Source organism: Choloepus didactylus, chromosome X (assembly GCF_015220235.1).
Source record: "Choloepus didactylus isolate mChoDid1 chromosome X, mChoDid1.pri, whole genome shotgun sequence".
Lineage (NCBI taxonomy): Eukaryota > Metazoa > Chordata > Mammalia > Pilosa > Megalonychidae > Choloepus > Choloepus didactylus.
In genome coordinates this window covers 20,037,504-20,059,480 of record NC_051334.1, presented here as the reverse complement: position 1 = coordinate 20,059,480, position 21,977 = coordinate 20,037,504, and the positions used below count along the sequence as shown (strand labels likewise).

Sequence of the window (21,977 nt, the reverse complement as noted above, 5' to 3'; positions counted from 1 at the left end):
AACCTTAAAACGACCTGCCAACTCATTATTTTCTGCCTCTTCTTTTGCCAACAGGACTTTCCTTTATCTTTCAGTAAGTTAAATTCACACCTCTTTATAACTGAGCATCTTTATCCACTGGCACAATTTCAAAGAACTTGGCCCTAAATATTGCAATTAGTGTTAAGTACTTGATGTATCATTTGACATTCTTACAAACATTTTATTGGCCATCCCACCCAACAACACTGTGTGGGATTTGGGTATCATTAACACCTTCATGCAGAGCGAGAAATTAAGGTGCTTGTTAAACTACCCACAAAGGCAAGTCAGCTCCGGAATTTAGAATATGCTCTTACCAGCACTTTTTGCGTTTGCAGCTTAGCACATAAATGCATTTGCTCACCAGTATTCCCACTAGCTCAGTGGCTCCTTGAGAACACAGGAGACAGTATCAATTTAATGGAATCCAGGCCCACCACACCTTAGGGCCCCCAGGGTCTGGAAATCTCCTAGTTTTAAAAGTTTAAAAGGGCATTTGTGCATTTCCATACTTGGTTTGCAGATTCAACCGAGGAAGTTCCTGATTTTTTAAAAGAACTGAGTCTGTAATTAAACGACCATGAAATGGTGGTGGAGCCACGGTGCACACCAGCAGCCTTGCATTACAACGGCAGTGACATGGTGAATTAAAACACCTGGAATATGCCTGATGGGAAAAACTAAACTCAATGAGAGCTTTACTGAACACGTTTTTTTAAAAAAACAACAGACACTCAACCACAATCCAGTAACTTTCTGTGCCGGTTTGAATGTATTGTGTCCCCCAAATGCCATTATCTTTGTAGTTTTGTGGGGCGGAAGTTTTGATGCTGGTTAGATTTGCTTGGAGTGTGCCCCACCCAGCTGTGGGAGATGATTCTGATGAGATGTTCCCATGGAGGCGTGGCCCCACCCATTCGGGGTGGGCCTTGATCGGTGGCGCTATATAAATGAGCTGACTCAAAGAGAGGAACGGAGTGCAGCTGGGAGTGATGTTTTGAAGCGGAGCAAGCTTGCTAGAGAGGAACGTCCTGGGAGAAAGCCGTTTTGAAGCCGGAGCTTTGGAGCAGACGCCAGCTGCCTTCCCAGCTAGCAGAGGTTTTCCAGACGCCATTGGCCATCCTCCGGTGAAGGTACCCGATTGCTGATGTGTTACCTTGGACGCTTTGTGGCCTTAAGACTGTAACTGTGTAGCGAAATAAGCCCCCGTTTTATAAAAGCCTATCCATCTCGGGTGTTTTGCATTCTGCAGCATTAGCAAACTAAGACACTTTCTAACTCATCCTTACCTGCTAAGGGTTAATACAATCATGGTGGTCTCAATCCAAATTAGATAGCCCATAATTCCAAAGCTTACGCAGGTCCCAAGCCTGAAATCAAAAGCTGTAACTTTTCAAAGCTTTTAGAGACCAGGGCACTTCCTTATCTCCTAAGAAAGAAGCTAAGGCCTGCGACTGCCAATTCAAATATGGGGGATTTAATTACGTGCTGAGAGGATGCAAACAAGATTCCAAACTAACTCCTCCACCACTGCAAAAATTAACTGCCCCATGCCCCCCACCCCCCACCCCCATTCCCCGATCAAGAAAAACTACAGGACAAATTGTCTACCGGTTTTTAAATTGAGAGAAAGGCCTCCTTAAGATCTCAGGTGTATGGACAAAAATGGGTGTATGGACAAAAATTAATTGAAAAATTAATTGAAAAATAGGGTGGAATGGGGGGATGGGATGTTTCAGGTATTCTTTTTTACTTATTTTCATTTTGTGGGGAGTAATGAAAATGTTCAAAAACTGATCGTGGTGATGAATGAACAACTATATGATGGTACTGTGAACAACTGATTGTACACTGTGAATGGTATGTGAATATATCTCAATAAAGCTGAATTTTTTAAAAAAACTGTCTCAGGCAGGGCTTCAGATTATCTGAAAAAGTATCCCCCCCCCCACACACACACACACACACACACTTTTTAACTGGCACTCGGGGCACTCCTAGGGCCCTGAAACCATCGAGTCAATTTCTCAAACAGCTGCTTTCCCATCCAAAGCACTTAAAACAAAAGAGAACTACCAAATAAGAACCAAATGAGGCTTCCTGATATAAAGTATAAGCTAATTTTACCATAAACTCTTTAGGTTTAAAGAAATGGGTATATGTCTAGGAACTATCTACACTCTAGAAAGAATCATGGTTAACACACTTACTTTCTAATGGCAAGTTCACAAAACTAATTCCCAGCAATGTGAAATTCTTCAACCTGGAGTTCTATGGAACACGATCAGTGCAACTAAGAATCTTGTACGGAGTTGGAGTAAAGGGAGCTTTAAAAAAAAAAAAAAAAATCACAAGAAAGCAAAGGAGTGTGCCAGATAATGGCAGGCTAGAGCAAGAATACTCAAACGAGGGACCTCCCAAGCACACCAAGATAACCAGTATATAAAACATTTTCAAACAAGTGATGTATGAGAATATAAATGCCTTTTGATCCAAAGCTGTTCAGTTTGGAGTCCAGGTGACTCCTGGCTATGAGGAGCCACAAGGGGTGTGCGATCTGATGAGAGAAATGGACCTTGTGAGTGCTAAGGAGTTTAGACAGTATCCTTAGGGCAATGGGGACCAATGGAAGGGTTTTAAAATGGAAAAAGGGACAAGGACCAAGTTGAGTTCCTGATAATGTCTCCTGTCCCTCCCAAGAATGGAAACAAATGGGAAGATTGTGGCCACGCAACTGTAGCCAGGCAAGCTGTGAATTTGAGAGCTTCGGAACAAGTAGAATCAATAGGACTTAATGATTAACAGGCTGGTTGGCGAGGTGGGTTTGTTTTTAATGAGGACCCTTCCATAGTAATTGCAGACTTGAATCAGCATCAGAATCATTGGGAGAAGTAGTTAAAAATACAAATTCCACGGCCTTAAGCTCCATCCCCTAAAGATGGTGACTCCATAAATTTAAAGGGTCCCCAGCAAGCCTTCCCAACATCAGCCCCCCAAGGCTCCATTGTTAAAGTAACAGCATGTGTGGGTTGGTTTTTATCACATGGGTGATAAGTGTAATGGAACAAGAGCTAATGATAATGCTGGAGGGGTGGGGGAAAAGGCTTTTTCTACTCTTGAACAACAAAAAAGCTGGATGCAATCAAAACTGGATTGTTTAGGTTTTGTAGCTGTATACTTCTAGCTATTTAAAACACACACACAAAGACTATATGTTGCCACCAAAGCAGCTCAATGAACACATGGGAAGAGTGAGAGCTTGCTGGATGGGATAATGGTTCAGTTCCCTGTTCTAGGAAACAATCAGGGAAGGAGGGTCGCCTCCAGCCATAGGCTGGGCTGAGAGGGAAGTATGGGCCAAACCCTCTGCAAACCTCCCTCCCGCCATGACTAACCCCTAGGGGTTTATAATGATGTGTGCGCAACCGTGACTCCCAAAAAGGACCAGGGAAATTTTACTGATGAATTGCCATCCTGATTACTACAAAGGCCTACTTAGACCAAAAATAAAAAATGCTTGTGTGTGTGTGTGTGTGTGTGTGTGTGTAGGATCACTCCCTCCCCCCACTGAGAATCACTGGGATCACTGTGTGTGTGTGTGAAAACGTGCAAAACCTTAATGGGTTCTCAAATAGATAACAGACGAGTCAGGAATGTAACTGCGCAATGCATTTAGGGTAACGCCTAGCAGCAGAGGTAATAAATAAATGGCAGCTTTCATTTTTTCAAAGAGACATTTTGAAGTGGAACCAGGAGCATTTGCCTACAGTACTGGTCCTGGATGGAAACCTACTCCACCTAAAAGGAATAGACAATACACACAACTGGCAGTCTTTTCTCTCTCCAGCCTAGGGGGGCTAACCTGGTGTCCACCGTCTCACAAGGGGCCAGGGGACATAGTTCATGGGGTCTGTGAATTTGGATGGAAAAAAAGTTACAATCTTATTTTTACTAATTGAAATTTAGTGTTTTCTTCACTTATGATTGTAGGCAAAAAGCCACAGTAACTATACCTAGCCATTGCCACCAATAAAATCAGATGTTTCATATCACATTTCACTAAGCCCTACTTTGAAATTGTATAAGTTATTAAACCTGCTGCTAGATCTTGTTATTTAATATGTTAAAGCAGCACGTGTTACTATACCATTAACTTGGGGGCTTTTTTGTTTTGAAAATCGTATTTTATTTAAATAATTGGGTTATTTCATGCATTTAAAATTCTTATTCTCAGAAGATATCTGTAAGGCTGACCTGATAAGAGTCAAAGGCACAAAAGAAGTTAACCTCTACCCCAACCCTTTTTTGCTAAACCCGAAATTCCCAAGCAGCCTCCTGTTCTTAACTTATTAAACAAGATTTCTGTTATAAAACTAAGGTGTGAATTTAAATGACACGAGTCACTTTGTTTCCTAAATAAACCACATTATCAGTGGTCCAAAGGATGTACATAACAGCACCAGCCGTGGCTCCCCCACTGAGGACCCATCCTCACAATTATAAAAGGTGAGTGAGTGCTGCCTTCTTCCCTAATGGATGTGAACAAGCATTCTAACTTTTACCATAATAGAAATGTGGTCCATTCAACCGATATTTATCAAACCTCTATGATGTACCAGGTCTGTGTCCAGGATACAGACCCTGGCGGTCCGTCTTCAAAGATGCTTCCAGCCCAGGAGATGAGAAGGACAGAAAGGATTGCTAACTGGCCAGCCAGAGTCTCTGTGCCAACAGGGTGGGCAGAGGCTGTGTGTGCTTCGCTAACCATTGGATACCCAGCACTTGCCCGGCAGATAGACTTAGAAGCAAACCATGTGTTCACCAGCCCAGAGATGTCTATATAAACACAGGACGTGTTTATTCATGTTAGCTCAGGCTGACAAATCACAAAATGTTTTCTGCACCCAGAAGTCCTCAGAGTCCAATACTTTACTCACAAGATGAGGATGATTTTTTTCTTTTAACAAAAATAAGAACTTTCTGAGTTACCTCATCAGACAGAACACTAAATAGGGACAGCATATACAATCTACAACTGCCCTTGGTGGCCCAGTGGCTGCTGGGTACTAGCTGGCTTGCACTGGTAACTAAGTTATATGGAATCACGACATAGTAACATTACTAAGTGGTTCAAATGTAATTCCACTAAAATCACATCATAGAACTGAAGTGTTAGGAAAGATTACTGACAAATCGGGGGGAAAAAAGGAACATGAATCCAGCTCCACAGGCATTTGACTCACACTTGAGTCACATCCAATACTCACCTGCCAAGAGTAATGCCTTTTGACTCATTATTATCAATTAAGTGTTTTTGGAGACCTCACACGTGGATTTCTCAAGTGCCCCTTATCAAAAACCAAAAGAACTTAGAAGATCCCAGTCTAGCCAGATCCCCCTATTTTACAAATGTGGATATGCTCCCCCTCCAAAGGTGATTTGAATGCCTCACACCAAATCAAGCGATGGTGCAAAATGATGAGAATCAGAATCTCTTACTCCCAGAATACTTTTGGAGGGGGCTCAAGATCTGACATAGATGCATACACACCTCCAATAGTATTATTTCTCTAGAATGCTCTTCACCTTGCCATCAAACCCTCATCTTTGATTAAGAACAGCTAATGTTTGATTTTTCCCTCTTAAGATCTTTCTTCTCTCTCTTCACATGCACCTATATTCTCATTTTTTTTTAGTTTACTTTCTTTTGGCACAACTAAATTATTTAGATGCCACTTCCACACCTTGCCAACTTAGAACCTGCCAGTTTCCCCTCCTCCCTTGCACCCTGGGTTATCCATGGTTCTCTCACCCTCTCTGGCCAATGTCAGCCCAAAGCATTAAAATTCTCTCCCTCTGTCTTCATACAGTTAAGTGAAGATTTCCCCCCATTTTTAAAATGGAAGGACAGGAGAAGCCCATTGTGAGCCAGCATTTCAGGAAGCAACCCTTGAAATTAAGCTGAAGGTGATTTAAGGCTCTGGGCAAGGAAACCCAGACTGAGGAAAGTGCCAGAATCTCTGGACCCCATCCTGAGCTCTCACCTTCCTTAAAGCCTGGAAGAAAGCCCATGCTCAGTAAATACAGGTGTGTTCAGGTGGTGGTTCCTGCCAGGGACACTTTCCAAGCTCACCCCTCACAGCTGGGTGACCCTGAATCACTCATCCACTATTCCTTCCCCAAGCCTCCTCACTCTCCTCACTCTCCTCACCTGTAAACTGAGTGAGCTAGAACCTTCACTAACCACTCAGCACTAAAGCTGGCAAGGGAATTAGTCACCAAAACCTCAGCTACTTTATACCTCACCAGCCACTGGATACAAGCACCATTTTATCTCCAGATTCTCCCCAGCAGTTTCCTTTACCTCCAACCTCACCTACAAAATGTGGGAACTGAAAAATGTGTTCTTTTCTCCAAGTCACTTCCTGACCACCCAAATACACCGATGTTGCTGTAACAGCCATATAAGTACTCCCTTATTATTAACAGCCTTATGAGGTGTGCAAGTGCATGTTCCTTCCTTTTTTTTTTTTTTTTTTTTTTACTGACAGGGAAGCTCAAAGGTTCAAAGATAAGCCCAAGGTCACATACTCAGTCAATCACCAGAGACAGGACTTAAACCCAGGTCTAACTCCAATCCCAAAGTCTTTTTATTAAACCTTGTACCTTCGTAGATCCTTTAAATTGGGAGGAAAAAATGAAATGTGAGTACGCAGAAGTTCAAAAAAAAAAAAAAAAGCAAGAGAAAAAGTAGTGAGGAAGTAAATGTTTAAAAAAAAAGGTAACTCCAACTCCAATAATATACATAAACTATGTTCCTATAAACCCACGTCTTTCCACCTTTAGTAGGTCTTGTCACCAATTACATACTTATACATTATGAGTCCCAAACCACGGGGCTATCATTACATTTTATGCATCTACCCTTTAGATACTGTAGGAAGTAAAAAGTGGACTGTAGGGTACAACAGTTTCATTTGTGCAAACAAATGCACAAATGGAGGGCATTCTTATGCACTATATGGATATCCCTTTTTAGTTTTTAGTGTATTGGAATCGCTAAAAGAAAATACCTGAAACTGTTAAACTGCAACCCAGTAGCCTTGATTCTTGAAGATGATTTCATAACTCTGTAGCTCACATGGTGTGACTGTGTAATTGTGAAAACCTTGTGGCTCATGTTCCCTTTTACCAGTGTATGGACAGATGAGTGGAAAAACAGGAACATAAAAACTAAATGGGTGTAGCAATATTAATCTCAGATAAAATAGACTTCAAATGCAGGGATGTTTTGAGAGACAAAGAAGGCCACTACATACTAATAAAAGGGGCAATTCAGCAAGAAGAAATAACAATCGTAAATGTCTATGCACCCAATCAAGGTGCCACAAAATACATGAGAGAAACATTGGCAAAACTAAAGGAAGCAATTGATGTTTCCACAATAATTGTGGGAGACTTCAACACATCACTCTCTCCTATAGATAGATCAACCAGACAGAAGACCAATAAAGAAATTGAAAACCTAAACAATCTGATAAATGAATTAGATTTAACAGACATCTACAGGACATTACATCCCAAATCACCAGGATACACATACTTTTCTAGTGCTCACGGAACTTTCTCCAGAATAGATCATATGCTGGGACATAAAACAAGCCTCAATAAAATTAAAAAGATTGAAATTATTCAAAGCACATTCTCTGACCACAATGGAATACAATTAGAAGTCAATAACCATCAGAGACTTAGAAAATTCACAAATACCTGGAGGTTAAACAACACACTCCTAAACAATCAGTGGGTTAAAGAAGAAATAGCAAGAGAAATTGCTAAATATATAGAGACGAATGAAAATGAGAACACAACATACCAAAACCTATGGGATGCAGCAAAAGCAGTGCTAAGGGGGAAATTTATAGCACTAAACGCATATATTAAAAAGGAAGAAAGAGCCAAAATCAAAGAACTAATGGATCAACTGAAGAAGCTAGAAAATGAACAGCAAACCAATCCTAAACCAAGTAGAAGAAAAGAAATAACAAGGATTAAAGCAGAAATAAATGACATAGAGAACAAAAAAACAATAGAAAGGATAAATATCACCAAAAGTTGGTTCTTTGAGAAGATCAACAAGATTGACAAGCCCCTAGCTAGACTGACAAAATCAAAAAGAGAGAAGACCCATATAAACAAAATAATGAATGAAAAAGGTGACATAACTGCAGATCCTGAAGAAATTAAAAAAATTATGAGAGGATATTATGAACAACTGTATGGCAACAAATTGGATAATGTAGAAGAAATGGACAATTTCCTGGAAACATATGAACAACCTAGACTGACCAGAGAAGAAATAGAAGACCTCAACCAACCCATCACAAGCAAAGAGATCCAATCAGTCATCAAAAATCTTCCCACAAATAAATGCCCAGGGCCAGATGGCTTCACAGGGGAATTCTACCAAACTTTCCAGAAAGAACTGACACCAATCTTACTCAAACTCTTTCAAAACATTGAAAAAAATGGAACACTACCTAACTCATTTTATGAAGCTAACATCAATCTAATACCAAAACCAGGCAAAGATGCTACAAAAAAGGAAAACTACCGGCCAATCTCCCTAATGAATATAGATGCAAAAATCCTCAACAAAATACTTGCAAATCGAATCCAAAGACACATTAAAAAAATCATACACCATGACCAAGTGGGGTTCATTCCAGGCATGCAAGGATGGTTCAACATCAGAAAAACAATCAATGTATTACAACACATTAACAAGTCAAAAGGGAAAAATCAATTGATCATCTCAATAGATGCTGAAAAAGCATTTGACAAAATCCAACATCCCTTTTTGATAAAAACACTTCAAAAGGTAGGAATTGAAGGAAACTTCCTCAACATGATAAAGAGCATATATGAAAAACCCACAGCCAGCATAGTACTCAATGGTGAGAGACTGAAAGCCTTCCCTCTAAGATCAGGAACAAGACAAGGATGCCCGCTGTCACCACTGTTATTCAACATTGTGCTGGAAGTGCTAGCCAGGGCAATCCGGCAAGACAAAGAAATAAAAGGCATCCAAATTGGAAAAGAAGAAGTAAAACTGTCATTGTTTGCAGATGATATGATCTTATATCTAGAAAACCCTGAGAAATCAACGATACACCTACTAGAGCTAATAAACAAATTTAGCAAAGTAGCGGGATACAAGATTAATGCACATAAGTCAGTAATGTTTCTATATGCTAGAAATGAACAAACTGAAGAGACACTCAAGAAAAAGATACCATTTTCAATAGCAACTAAAAAAATCAAGTACCTAGGAATCAACTTAACCAAAGATGTAAAAGACCTATACAAAGAAAACTACATAACTCTACTAAAAGAAATAGAAGGGGACCTTAAAAGATGGAAAAATATTCCATGTTCATGGATAGGAAGGCTAAATGTCATTAAGATGTCAATTCTACCCAAACTCATCTACAGATTCAATGCAATCCCAATCAAAATTCCAACAACCTACTTTGCAGACTTGGAAAAGCTAGTTATCAAATTTATTTGGAAAGGGAAGATGCCTCGAATTGCTAAAGACACTCTAAAAAAGAAAAACGAAGTGGGAGGACTTACACTCCCTGACTTTGAAGCTTATTATAAAGCTACAGTTGCCAAGACAGCATGGTACTGGCACAAAGATAGACATATAGATCAATGGAATCGAATTGAGAATTCAGAGATAGACCCTCAGATCTATGGCCGACTGATCTTTGATAAGGTCCCCAAAGTCACCGAACTGAGCCATAATGGTCTTTTCAACAAATGGGGCTGGGAGAGTTGGATATCCATATCCAAAAGAATGAAAGAGGACCCCTACCTCACCCCCTACACAAAAATTAACTCAAAATGGACCAAAGATCTCAATATAAAAGAAAGTACCATAAAACTCCTAGAAGATAATGTAGGAAAACATCTTCAAGACCTTGTATTAGGAGGCCACTTCCTAGACTTTACACCCAAAGCACAAGCAACAAAAGAGAAAATAGATAAATGGGAACTCCTCAAGCTTAGAAGTTTCTGCACCTCAAAGGAATTTCTCAAAAAGGTAAAGAGGCAGCCAACTCAATGGGAAAAAATTTTTGGAAACCATGTATCTGACAAAAGACTGATATCTTGCATATACAAAGAAATCCTACAACTCAATGACAATAGTACAGACAGCCCAATTATAAAATGGGCAAAAGATATGAAAAGACAGTTCTCTGAAGAGGAAATACAAATGACCAAGAAACACATGAAAAAATGTTCAGCTTCACTAGCTATTAGAGAGATGCAAATTAAGACCACAATGAGATACCATCTAACACCGGTTAGAATGGCTGCCATTAAACAAACAGGAAACTACAAATGCTGGAGGGGATGTGGAGAAATTGGAACTCTTATTCATTGTTGGTGGGACTGTATAATGGTTCAGCCACTCTGGAAGTCAGTCTGGCAGTTCCTTAGAAAACTAGATATAGAGCTACCATTCGATCCAGCGATTGCACTCCTCGGTATATACCCGGAAGATCGGAAAGCAGTGACACGAACAGATATCTGCACGCCAATGTTCATAGCAGCATTATTCACAATTGCCAAGAGATGGAAACAACCCAAATGTCCTTCAACAGATGAGTGGATAAATAAAATGTGGTATATACACACGATGGAATACTACGCGGCAGTAAGAAGGAACGATCTGGTGAAACATATGACAACATGGATGAACCTTGAAGACATAATGCTGAGCGAAATAAGCCAGGCACAAAAAGAGAAATATTATATGCTACCACTAATGTGAACTTTGAAAAATGTAAAACAAATGGTTTATAATGTAGAATGTAGGGGAACTAGCAGTAGAGAGCAATTAAGGAAGGGGGAACAATAATCCAGGAAGAACAGATAAGCTATTTAACGTTCTGGGGATGCCCAGAAATGACTATGGTCTGTTAATTTCTGATGGTTGTAGTAGGAACAAGTTCACTGAAATGTTGCTATATTATGTAACTTTCTTGGGGTAAAGTAGGAACATGTTGGAAGTTAAGCAGTTATCTTAGGTTAGTTGTCTTTTTCTTACTCCCTTGCTATGGTCTCTTTGAAATGCTCTTTTATTGTATGTTTGTTTTCTTTTTAACTTTTTTTTTCATACAGGTGATTTGAAAAAGAAGGGAAAGTTAAAAAAAAAAAAAAAAAAAAAAAAAAAAAAGAAAAAAGACAAACAAGGGGAAAAAAAAAAAAAAAAAGATGTAGTGCCCCCTTGAGGAGCCTGTGGAGAATGCAGGGGTATTCGCCTACCCCACCTCCATGGTTGCTAACATGACCACAGACATAGGGGACTGGTGGTTTGATGGGTTGAGCCCTCTACCATAAGTTTTACCCTTGGGAAGACGGTTGCTGCAAAGGAGAGGCTAGGCCTCCCTGTATTTGTGCCTAAGAGTCTCCTCCTGAATGCCTCTTTGTTGCTCAGATGTGGCCCTCTCTCTCTGGCTAAGCCAACTTGAAAGGTGAAATCACTGCCCTCCCCCCTACGTGGGATCAGACACCCAGGGAAGTGAATCTCCCTGGCAACGTGGAATATGACTCCCAGGGAGGAATGTAGACCTGGCACCGTGGGACGGAGAACATCTTCTTGACCAAAAGGGGGATGTGAAAGGAAATGAAATAAGCTTCAGTGGCAGAGAGATTCCAAAAGGAGCCGAGAGGTCACTCTGGTGGGCACTCTTATGCACACTTTAGACAACCCTTTTTAGGTTCTAAAGAATTGGGGTAGCTGGTGGTGGATACCTGAAACTATCAAACTACAACCCAGAACCCATGAATCTCGAAGACAGTTGTATAAAAATGTAGCTTATGAGGGGTGACAATGGGATTGGGAAAGCCATAAGGACCAAACACCACTTTGTCTAGTTTATGGATGGATGTGTAGAAAAGTAGGGGAAGGAAACAAACAGACAAAGGTACCCAGTGTTCTTTTTTACTTCAATTGCTCTTTTCCACTCTAATTATTATTCTTGTTATTTTTGTGTGTGTGCTAATGAAGGTGTCAGGGATTGATTTAGGTGATGAATGTACAACTATGTAATGGTACTGTAAACAATCGAAAGTACAATTTGTTTTGTATGACTGCGTGGTATGTGAATATATCTCAATAAAATGATGATTTAAAAAAAAAAAAAAAAAAAAAAAAAAAAAAAAAAAACTAAATGAAAGATGGGGTGGGATGGGGGATGGAATGCTTTGGATGTTCTTTTTTACTTTTATTTTTATTCTTATTTTCATTATTTTGGGAGTGAGGAAAATGTTCAGAAATTGACTGGGGTGGTGAATGCACAATTATATGATGGTACTGTGAACAGTTGTTTGTACACCATGGATGACTGGTACGTGACTATATCTCAATAAAATGGAATTAAAAAAAAGGTAACTGAAACGGTTGTTGCATCCAATTCGAGTCAACCAGTTCAAAAGTAAGCGAGATATGTACAAAACTCTCCAAGAGGGACGCATGGGAAACGCAGATTCAAGCCTGCAGTAGTCAGAGGTTTAAAAGCCACCAGCAAGAGAGACGGGCTGCCCTCCCCCTCCCCCCATGTTCAACGCGCCCAGAGAAAAGCAGTCTGCAAAATACCCCTCCGCCCATACCCTCTCCCCCAATCAGAATTCCTGCACACGGTTCCAACTTTCCCAGCCTTCTCTTCTCTGGATGGCTCTCAATCTTCTGAGCCTCCCCGATCCTGGGAGTTGTAATTCCCGCGCCCTCACCTCACCCCCCCCCCGCCCCCAATAATAATAACCATTTCCTTTTCCCGTCCCTCCTGTCCCTTTCCGGAGGAAGGTCTCCAGCGCGCTCTGCTAAGCATTCTGCAAGCGCTGCCTGCCTGCGGTCCTTCCCCAGCCCAAGCGCCCCACGAGGGGAAACCCCCGTCCCCGGGACAGAAATGTACCCGACTCCAAGAACTGGAAAAGGTCAAACGGGTGGCCCCACGAGGCACACGCCCCCCGCCCGGGAACCGCAGCGCGCCGCCCGCCACGCTCCTCTTGGGCCCCTGCGCCCCCGCCAGGGCCCGCGCCCCCGGGAGAGGGGTTGGCCCGGAGGGTGGGGGGGTGCACCGCGCCGGGCAGCGTGAATGGGGGTGGTGGGGGGATCCCGTCCGCCGAGGCGCAGGGACGGCCGAGCCCCGCGCGGGGCCCGAAAGGGCGCCTCTGCCGGCGGGGACCCGCCGCGGTCCCTCCAGGCCTCGCGCTGCGGCCGGAGACCGAGCAGGCGGCGCGGCGCCGGCGGGAGCGGGAGCGCGGCCTCCACCCGGCCGCCCTCCCGCCGGTGCACGCGCCCGCAGCCCGGAGAGCCCGGAGCGGGGCCGCGCGGCCAGCCCGCATTGTTCGGCCCGCGGCGCGCGCCCCGCCCGGCCCGGCCCCAGCCCGCGGGTGGCGGGGTTGGCCGCGCGGGGCCGGGCAGGTGGCTGCCGCCCTCACCTTTGGCGCCGAGCTTGAAGTCGAGGGTGCTGTGCCGCGTTGCTGCCATGGTGCGGCGAGGCCCTGTGCCATGCCTGGGGAGGCGGCCGCGGGAGACTGGGGGCCGCGCGGCGTGTCAGGCTGCGGCCGGCGGGGAGTGCGCGGCGCCCGAGGAGGCGAGGGCAGGAGGTGGGCGGGGCAGGGCCCTCCTCCGGGGGGGAGGGAGCGGGGCTGCGCCTCCAGCCCCGACTTGGAGCGCAGGGTGTGAGGCCTTTCTAATGGTGGAAACGTGGGCTCCGTGCTCCGCAGCGTGCGTCACCAATGGCCGCGCCTTGCGCGGACGCTCAGGCGGGCGCTCCCGCCATCCGTTAGATCACCTTCGGTTTAAACGGCGCAATGCGACTTCCGGGGGGGGGCCGGCCCACCCCACCCTGTTCCCCCACTACCGCCCCCCAGGACAAGGCCCCTCTTATTTCCTGTCGAGTCAAAGAAATAAAATACTAGGATCCACCCCTGGAGTCAAAAAGTCCTGCCTGCCTTTTCTTTAACTCTTAAAATGCTACAGTTAAACCCATTAGGATGATGATTCACATTAGCCAAGGCCAGCTTTGCATTTGAGGACCTAATAGAAAGCTCCTGGGCATTTAAATTATCTACGTTTCCATGCATGGGAATGGAGGAAAGGCAAGTAAGAGGATAAACATTTTTGTTAACGTTTAATTGGGAAATTTCTGATTCTGGAGTTGCTCCTCTGGCCGTACTCCTCCACCACTGATGCCTCTATTCGTGGCAAAGAACCTCTCCGCAGCGGGCTTATCTTTGACGTTAGGGTTATGGCTGGTGTTCGACACGCTGATGGTAAAGGAGGGAACCTAAGCGTCTGTGGACTCAAACCCTCCTTTAATTACACTGACAATATCACGCGGCAAATGCCTCCATCCTCCCGTCCATCTTCGGTGCGTCTCCCAGCATTCGGAAGCACCACAGGAATTGCTGTAACGCCTGAACAGAGTTTAGATCGGTGAATTTATACAATCCCACAAAAGCGGGAGGAAACTCATCTCTCTCCCCCCAAGCAGTCGCCAGTGGCTGTTGTGCTGAGTCCTTTCCCTTTCTAGGAGAGCTGGGCAATGCTTTCACAAGTGTTCTTCAACAGAACATTCTCTGTTAAGAACTGGATCCCCTTTTCCGCCTGCATTAAATTGTTTCCTTTCCATGACCACATGTTTATGCCTTTGCATGTTTTTCCTTTTTTCTCTAGATCCCAGGTTCTCAATTTTGTTACCTATTTGGCAAGCTCGTCTTGCAGTCTCAAAAGGTCAGCCTGCAGCCTCGACTGCCTCTCAGCAGTGGGTTGGCCTCATGGGCAGAAAACCTGTGAAGAGGCACAGGACTTCATAATCCGAAGGGCCCCACACTTCCTTTAATGCTCTGCTGTCATCGTCTTGAATTTCTTAAATTTTGAACAAGGGGCCTCACGTTTTCATTTCACACTGGGCCTGCAAATTATGTAGCCCATCCTGCTCAGCAGCTTGTGTCCTTCAGTGCACCTGCAGTACTCACCTAGGGCTCTGGCTCCTGCTTGGGCTCCTTGCCCCTGTGAAGTGCAACATAAACAGAGATGACAAAACCTAGAGATGCTTTGCCATTAACTAACAAGATAGTCCTGACAAAAATGCTTCACAAGGTTAGCACATCAGAGATACATTAGCCGTGATCTGGGACCAACATTGTCAGGTAATTTTCAGAGGTATTGCAAGGATGTTCCCAATGCATGTTCTACCTGCCGATGACCCAATCTTGGTAAGACTGTAAAGGTAGGACATGGACAGGAACTGAAGCTTCAAGGCCTCTTTAAATACCTCCAAAGAAGTTACGAGTACTTATTTGGGCTCTGAACCACGTTCTCATTGCCTGGGTTTTATAGTCCAGCCCCCTGGCTTCAATACCTGTTACAAGACTAATAATCATTTTGTTTCTTGTAATTGCTTGTGTTGCAGTTGACCAATGTATCCAGTGCAGTCTTAAACGCTACTTCAGAGCCATTGATGTATCAGAGAATTCAGCAACTCATCATGCAACAAAAGAAGCAGAAAAGAATCACCCTAGACCAACGAGAAACTATGTTCTCTGTACAACACCCTGATCAACAAAATCTCAGCAACAGTGAAAATCTAGATATCATGGATTAGGGCCTCCTGGCCTGGCTTCATCTGCCCTTGGCCAAAAGGGAGGACTGAAAAAGAGAAAAGCAGCCCCTGACACTCGGGAGCCGGCCGGGCTCTCCCAGCTGGGTCCGATTGTTCTCTTGAACATAAGTTTGTTCCCAGAACACCAACATCAGACAAGGCCCCGCTGGGACCAGGATGGGACAAGACAAAATCAAAATCAAACTCTGTAATCATTGCCAAAGATAAAACATGAACCTTGTTCGAACCACAAAAATGGCCAAATATCCCCAACCCTGGCTGATATAAGTGACTGCTGCTTCTCCACCAATCACACCTTTAGCCTTACTCAAATCTTCCCTCCTTCTGGGTCAGCTTTATTAAGACACCCAATCATAGCCCGCTTCCTGACAGTATCCAGTCCAGAGCCAAGCCCTGCTCCCTTAAACCCTCCCCCAAGTCACCTGACACAAGCCCCAATCCTAAAATAGGTCTTTTCTAACACCCATTCACTCAGATGCCACATGGTTGCCTGTGGTATGTGTCCTCCCTCACTGCAAGGAGAAGTACGCCTTGGCTGAAGGGCAGTGACAATATACACAATAGGATAAAGTGAAAGCATAGAGTGAAAAAAACGAAGGCGACCCACTTAGCAAAATACTACCCAGTGTTAGGTATTACTATTATCCAAAACTCATTTTCAAATGGGCCCACTTGCTTATTAGCGGTCAGACCAAGTTGGACATCTGCAATAGAGTTTTTATAAACTTGAGGAAGAGGCACTCTGTCCTGCACAGTTAGCAAGAATAATTACCTCACTGGGAAGAAGGAAATCAAAACCAGAAAAGAGTTTGGGGGTTCCTTAAAAAGTTAAACATAGTATTACCATATGACCCAGCAATTCCACTTCTAGGTATATACCCAAAAGCATTGAAAGCAGGGACTCAAACAGATATTTATACCCCAGTATTTATAGCAGTATTATTCACAATAGCCAAAAGATAGGAGCCACCCAAGTGCACCAACAGATGAATGGATAAACAGAATGTGGTCTATCCATAAAATATTATTCAGCTGTAAAAAGGAATGGAGTCCTGATACATGCTGCAAAATGGGTGAACCTTGAGGACATTATGCTGGGCGAAATAAGGCAAACACAAAAGGACAAATACTGTATGATTCCCCTTGTACGAAATATCTAGAATAAGCAAATTCATAGAGACAGAAAGTAGATTAGAGGTTATGGGGGGAGAGGGAGAGGAAGGAGCAGTTATTGCTCAATGGGTGGGGAGTTTCTGTTTGGGGTGATAAAAAAGTTTTAGTAATGCTGGTGGGGATGGTTGCACAACATTACAAATGTAATTAATGCCATTGAATTGCATACTTAAATGGCTAAAATGGCAAATTTTATGTTTTATATATATATGTTACCACACATATACACACAACCAAAATGTGTCCTTCTGCTGAAAGGAGAAGGTGGTGGCTGCAAGAGCAGTGGTGATGGGGACGCAGGGGTCACAGGCTGGCAGGCTATGAGAACTGGGAGGCCACCAATTATGCTGCTGTACCAAATCCTCCTCATGAAGAGAAGCGGATGCCTGGTAGGGGTGGCAGCCCTTAGCAGCTACACTGGCTATCAAAGCTAGTGGCCTTTTGTTTTGCTGCTTTGTTTTTTGCTCTTTCTCCAGTTCACTCGGGGCCCTTGGAGACATTCCACCTCCCTGCCCCATGTGTGTAACTGTGGTGAAATCACTTCTTCTCTTAGAAAACCTGGCATTATCTATTAGGATTAGAATGGCCCACAGATATCTGGGTCACTCTCCCACTGTTTTTCAGATGACTATGGGATTTACCCAGCTAGTTAAACATTGAAGTGGCCAGTACAGTGGCCACCAGAGAGAAATGGCCACATCTTAACAACTGGCACCTGTGAATATAACCTTATTTGGAAAAAGGGTCTTTGCAGATGTAATTAAATTAAGGATTTCAGGATGAGATTATCCTGGATTATCTAGATGGGCCCTAAATCCAATGACAAGTGTCCTCATTAAGAAACACATGGGGAGAAGAGGGAAGGCCATGTGAAGATGGAGGCAGAGATTGGAGTGATGCAACCACAAGCCAAGGAATGCCTGGAGCCACCAGAAGCTGGAAGAGGCCAGGAAGGATTCTCCCCTAAAACCTTTGGACAGGGCACAACCCCATCGACACCTTGATTTGGGACTTCTGGCCTCCAGAAACATGAGCGAATAAATTTCTGTTGTTTTAAGCCACCCAGTTTGTGGTAATTTGTTCCGGCAGCCCTAGGAAATGAATAGAAACACTATTTAAATTTTTGATTAAAAGAGTGTGTAACCAAGAGGGGGCCTGGACTCTTTCCCGCAGTGATTCTCAGCCCTGGCTGCACAGTGAAATCACCTGGGGAGCTTTAAAACCTACTGAGGCCTGAGGCCCACCTGAGATTCTGGTATAATTGGTCTGGGGTTCATCCCTGGGCATGAGGAGTTTTTAAAACCCCAAGGGGATTTCAATATGAAGCCAAGAGTGTCACTGCCTCATCAAAAAGCAGTTTGTAGCCAAACCACACATATTAAAGCAAAGCTGTAAAGAAATTTTTTTAATAAGTGAACTTTACCAACAGATGCAAATTTCAAGTCAATGCCTGATGGGAGGGAGCTGAAATGAGGTGTTCGCAAAGGAAAAAAAAAAAAAAAGGAGCAGCCATTAAGGCTGCTGGGAAATCAGCCCACGGTTGTGGTTTTCCCAGAGACAGGTGGATTCCGTAGCCCTTTAGGGGAACAGCCCAGTAACCCCAGAGGCAGAGCTGCCTGGCACTTTACAAGAAACTAAAGGGGCTGGAAGAAAGGTTTTTCTCTGTCTTGGCTCCAAGATCACCCCTATCTTCAGGTCTTCACTCATGTTAATTACAAAGTTTCTTAAGACAAAAAGTTCCAAATATTTTAGGGCCAGAGAAGAAAGACATCTTACAGTCTCTGGGGCCCACACCCTGGGCAGCTTATAGGAGGCCCCTGGGCTAAACATCTTTTTTGGCCTTCTAGGGCCGTGGGGTCAGCTCCCATGACGTCTATCTGCTTTGATAGCTTCCTTCTTCAGCCTCTCTCAGCATGTTTGACAAACACATTTGCTTTGGGCCAGACACTTTTCTTGGCACTTGACCAATACTAACGTCTTTAATCCTTGCATTAGCCTGAGGAGGTAGATGCAGTTATCCCCATTTTGCAAATGGGTTACCTGATGCACAAAGAGGTTAGATAGCTAGAAAGTGGTAGAGCTGGGATCAAACCCAGGCAGGTTGCTCCAGAGTCTGTGCTCTTCACCCCGTCACCAGGCTACTCTGGTTGCCCTTCCTCAGTTGTCCCAAAGTGTCCCCAGTTTTCTTATGACTCCCCAACCCCCAGGTGTGGGAGGCTGCCTGCCTCTCACCAGTGGGCACCCCTCCTCCTTCAGGGGATGTATGATTGGAGAGGGTGCCCTGCCTCCCTCCTCTCTGGAACTATTGCCTAACTCCACCAACCAATTTCTGGGGGGTAAAACTCCTTCCCCACCTCTTACTAGCTGTGTGACTCTGGACAGGTTCCTCAGCCTCTCTGTGCCTCCTTTCCCCTCTCATAGAGTTGTTGTGAGGAATAAGGGAATAAATAGGAAAAGCCCTGAGAGCAAATATTCAATACAATGATGAGGACGTTGGTGTCATTAAGTTGTACCCTACACTAGGCACTAGGCTCCTTCAGGGCAGTCACCTTGACTTTTCACCTTTGCACTCCCAGGGCTTAGGCATGCTACTTGACACACAGCAGGACCTCAATGCCTGTGTCTTCTGAAATGAACTGAGGAACAGACCATCATGCTCAACATCCCAAAGAACTGCAGGCAGAGCCCGAGTTCTCTGGGGAAGGGAGGTGCAGGCCACAGCCAACCACATTCCCCACAAAACTCAAAGTGGGGCTTGGTGTGACTTCCTCCCTGCTGTTCCCCCTCATTCGACCCATATTCCAGATCCCCATGGCCGCTGGGCAGTCCCAAGCCAATTCACAAGCCCCTGAAGAGTTCATTGGTAGAGCCTTCTGGATGAACATTTAAGAAAATAAAGGACAAAATAGGTTTTCCTTGAGACTTTTCAAGCTAGCACCCTGAGCGCCTGTCCTAATCCTCCTTTGTGTCCCCACCTGCAGCCACATTCCTCACCCCTGAAGACCTGCAGTTCCCTGAGATGGATCTGCACACCCTGGAGGGTCCCTCCAGTTTGAGAAAGTCAGACGCCAGGTCAGGCTCGGTGGCCTGGAGCTCATCAGCGACTGCACAGTGCTCGACCCTGAGGAAAAGATATAAAAAGACATAACTTGGGCAGAAAATGAAGCCAGCCTCTTCTTAAGAGAACACCCACCTGAGACTCTCTACAAAGTCCTAATTTCTCCACGTGAAATAATGTCCAACGCATCCTACTTCTCCTTTCCAATCCCCTCAAGCAAAGAATGAGGTATTTGGGGGAGGGAGGGCTTAATTGTCATAACGCATTACCTAAGTGCTTTTGCCCAAATAATAAAGCTATCAGTCAACATTTATTACCATAGCAAATAATAGAGCTTGTTCTGGTCCAAAAAGTAATGCTCTGGCTTCTTTTTTTTTTTTATTGCAGCATTATTTAATATGGTTACACTTGAACATGTGACTAAATTCTCAGTTGTCAGTGCTGGTCAATTTTTTTTTTCTCTCTGTAAGATGTATTCCTTACTTCCTTCATCTGTGGAGATGAAGTGGTTAAGATCATGGCCTTTTTTCAGCCTGCCTGGGTTCTAATCTTGATTCTTCCCTTTGCTGGTAGGTTTGGGCAAAGATCTAGTCTTGGCCTCGGTTTCCTCATCTGTAAAGGAAGGATAATAACAGAACCTCCATCACACAATTGTTCTGAGGATTAAATAAATGAATAGAATTACAGCGCTTAGAACAATGCCTGGCACATGCCCCATGGAAGGATTAGCCTCTGTGAATGAGTCAAGACTGATATTTCACTATTAATCCTCTTTTGCCCCAGTCCAAATGGCAGATCCCTGGGGGATTGATTATAGGGCACCCCCCCTTCAGTGTCACCTTTTCCATGCAATAGAGCTAAAAGATTTCCAAAGCCTATAGAGGGTCCACTTCTTAAAATGCATTTGATACAACTCGAATGGTCAGGGCTAGTCCTGGAAGCTGATTGCAGTGGAGTTTGATCTGAGCTGCCATTTTTGCAGGGTGGCAGCACTACAAAGCAAGGTACCTGCCAAATGGAAAAAAAATAAAGCTAAGGGAAATTTCCTTTGCTCTTACAAAGCAGTAATAAGATCACCAATTGGGCCAAACCTATATCCCGTTATTATGTATTAAGAGGAACCCAACACCCTTTCTGTGGTTTTCTTGTCAAAAATGCATAACCTGAATCTAATCATGAGGAAACATCAAACTCCAGCTAAAGAACCGTCCACAAAATGAATGGCCTGTACTCTTCAAAAAATGTCAAGATCAAGAACTACAAGAAAACTTGAGGAATTGTTTCAGATTAAGAAAGACTAAAGAGATATGACAACATAATCACAATATGTGGTTCTGGCTTGGATCCTGTACCAGGAAAAAAAATAGCCATAAAATACATTATTGAGACAACTGACAAAATTTGAACAAGGACTGTGGATTAGACAATAGCATTGTAACAGTGTTATACATTTTCTGACTTTGATCATTGTACTGTGGTTTACATAAGAGAATATCCTTGTTCTTAGGAAATACACATGAAGAATCTCAGGTAAAAGGCATAATGTCTCCAACTAACTCTCACATGGTTCAGAAAAAACTAATGTGCATGTATAAATAAAAATATATAGAGAGAGACTTGCTAAAGCAAATGGGGCAAAATAGCAACAATTGTTGAGTCTGGGTAAAGGGTACACAGAAGATCTCTGAACTACTTTTGCAACTTTTCTTTGTGTACATTTAAAATTCTATCAAAATTAAAAGTTACCCCTCAAAAGTAAATGTGTAGAAATATGATAATGCTGAAAAACTTGACCCCACCCATTCAAGGTGGGTCTTGATTAATTTCCTGGAGTCCTTAAGAGAGCTCAGGGGCTGACACAGACCCAGATGCTTGGAGATGAAGAACAAAAGACATTTGGAGATGCTAAGCTAAGAGATTAAGCCCAGAGTTTACCCCAGAGAAGCTAAGAGAGGACCCCCAGATGCTTAGAAAGAAACACCCTGGGAGAACAAGCAAGGATGCGTAGGACCTGAGAGAGA

The 21,977-nt window shown here is 43.7% G+C and overlaps 1 protein-coding gene, 1 long non-coding RNA gene and 1 pseudogene across 2 annotated transcripts in view; all 3 read right to left on the bottom strand.

The window, feature by feature from the left end:
- Nucleotides 1-13,810, bottom strand: part of SMS (spermine synthase) — a 63,343-nt gene extending 49,533 nt beyond the window's left edge. Inside the window, exon 1 of the mRNA XM_037821440.1 lies at nucleotides 13,537-13,810. Within this exon, the coding sequence (XP_037677368.1) occupies nucleotides 13,537-13,585 (49 nt within the window). The 5' untranslated portion in view covers nucleotides 13,586-13,810. The remainder of the gene's footprint in view (nucleotides 1-13,536) is intronic.
- A 421-nt stretch (nucleotides 13,811-14,231) lies between these two features.
- On the bottom strand, nucleotides 14,232-14,756 carry LOC119523362 (annotated as a pseudogene).
- Nucleotides 14,757-20,328: 5,572 nt separating this feature from the next.
- Nucleotides 20,329-21,977, bottom strand: part of LOC119522797 — a 34,388-nt gene continuing 32,739 nt past the window's right edge. Inside the window, exon 5 of the long non-coding RNA XR_005214537.1 lies at nucleotides 20,329-20,568. This is a non-coding gene — a long non-coding RNA (uncharacterized LOC119522797). The remainder of the gene's footprint in view (nucleotides 20,569-21,977) is intronic.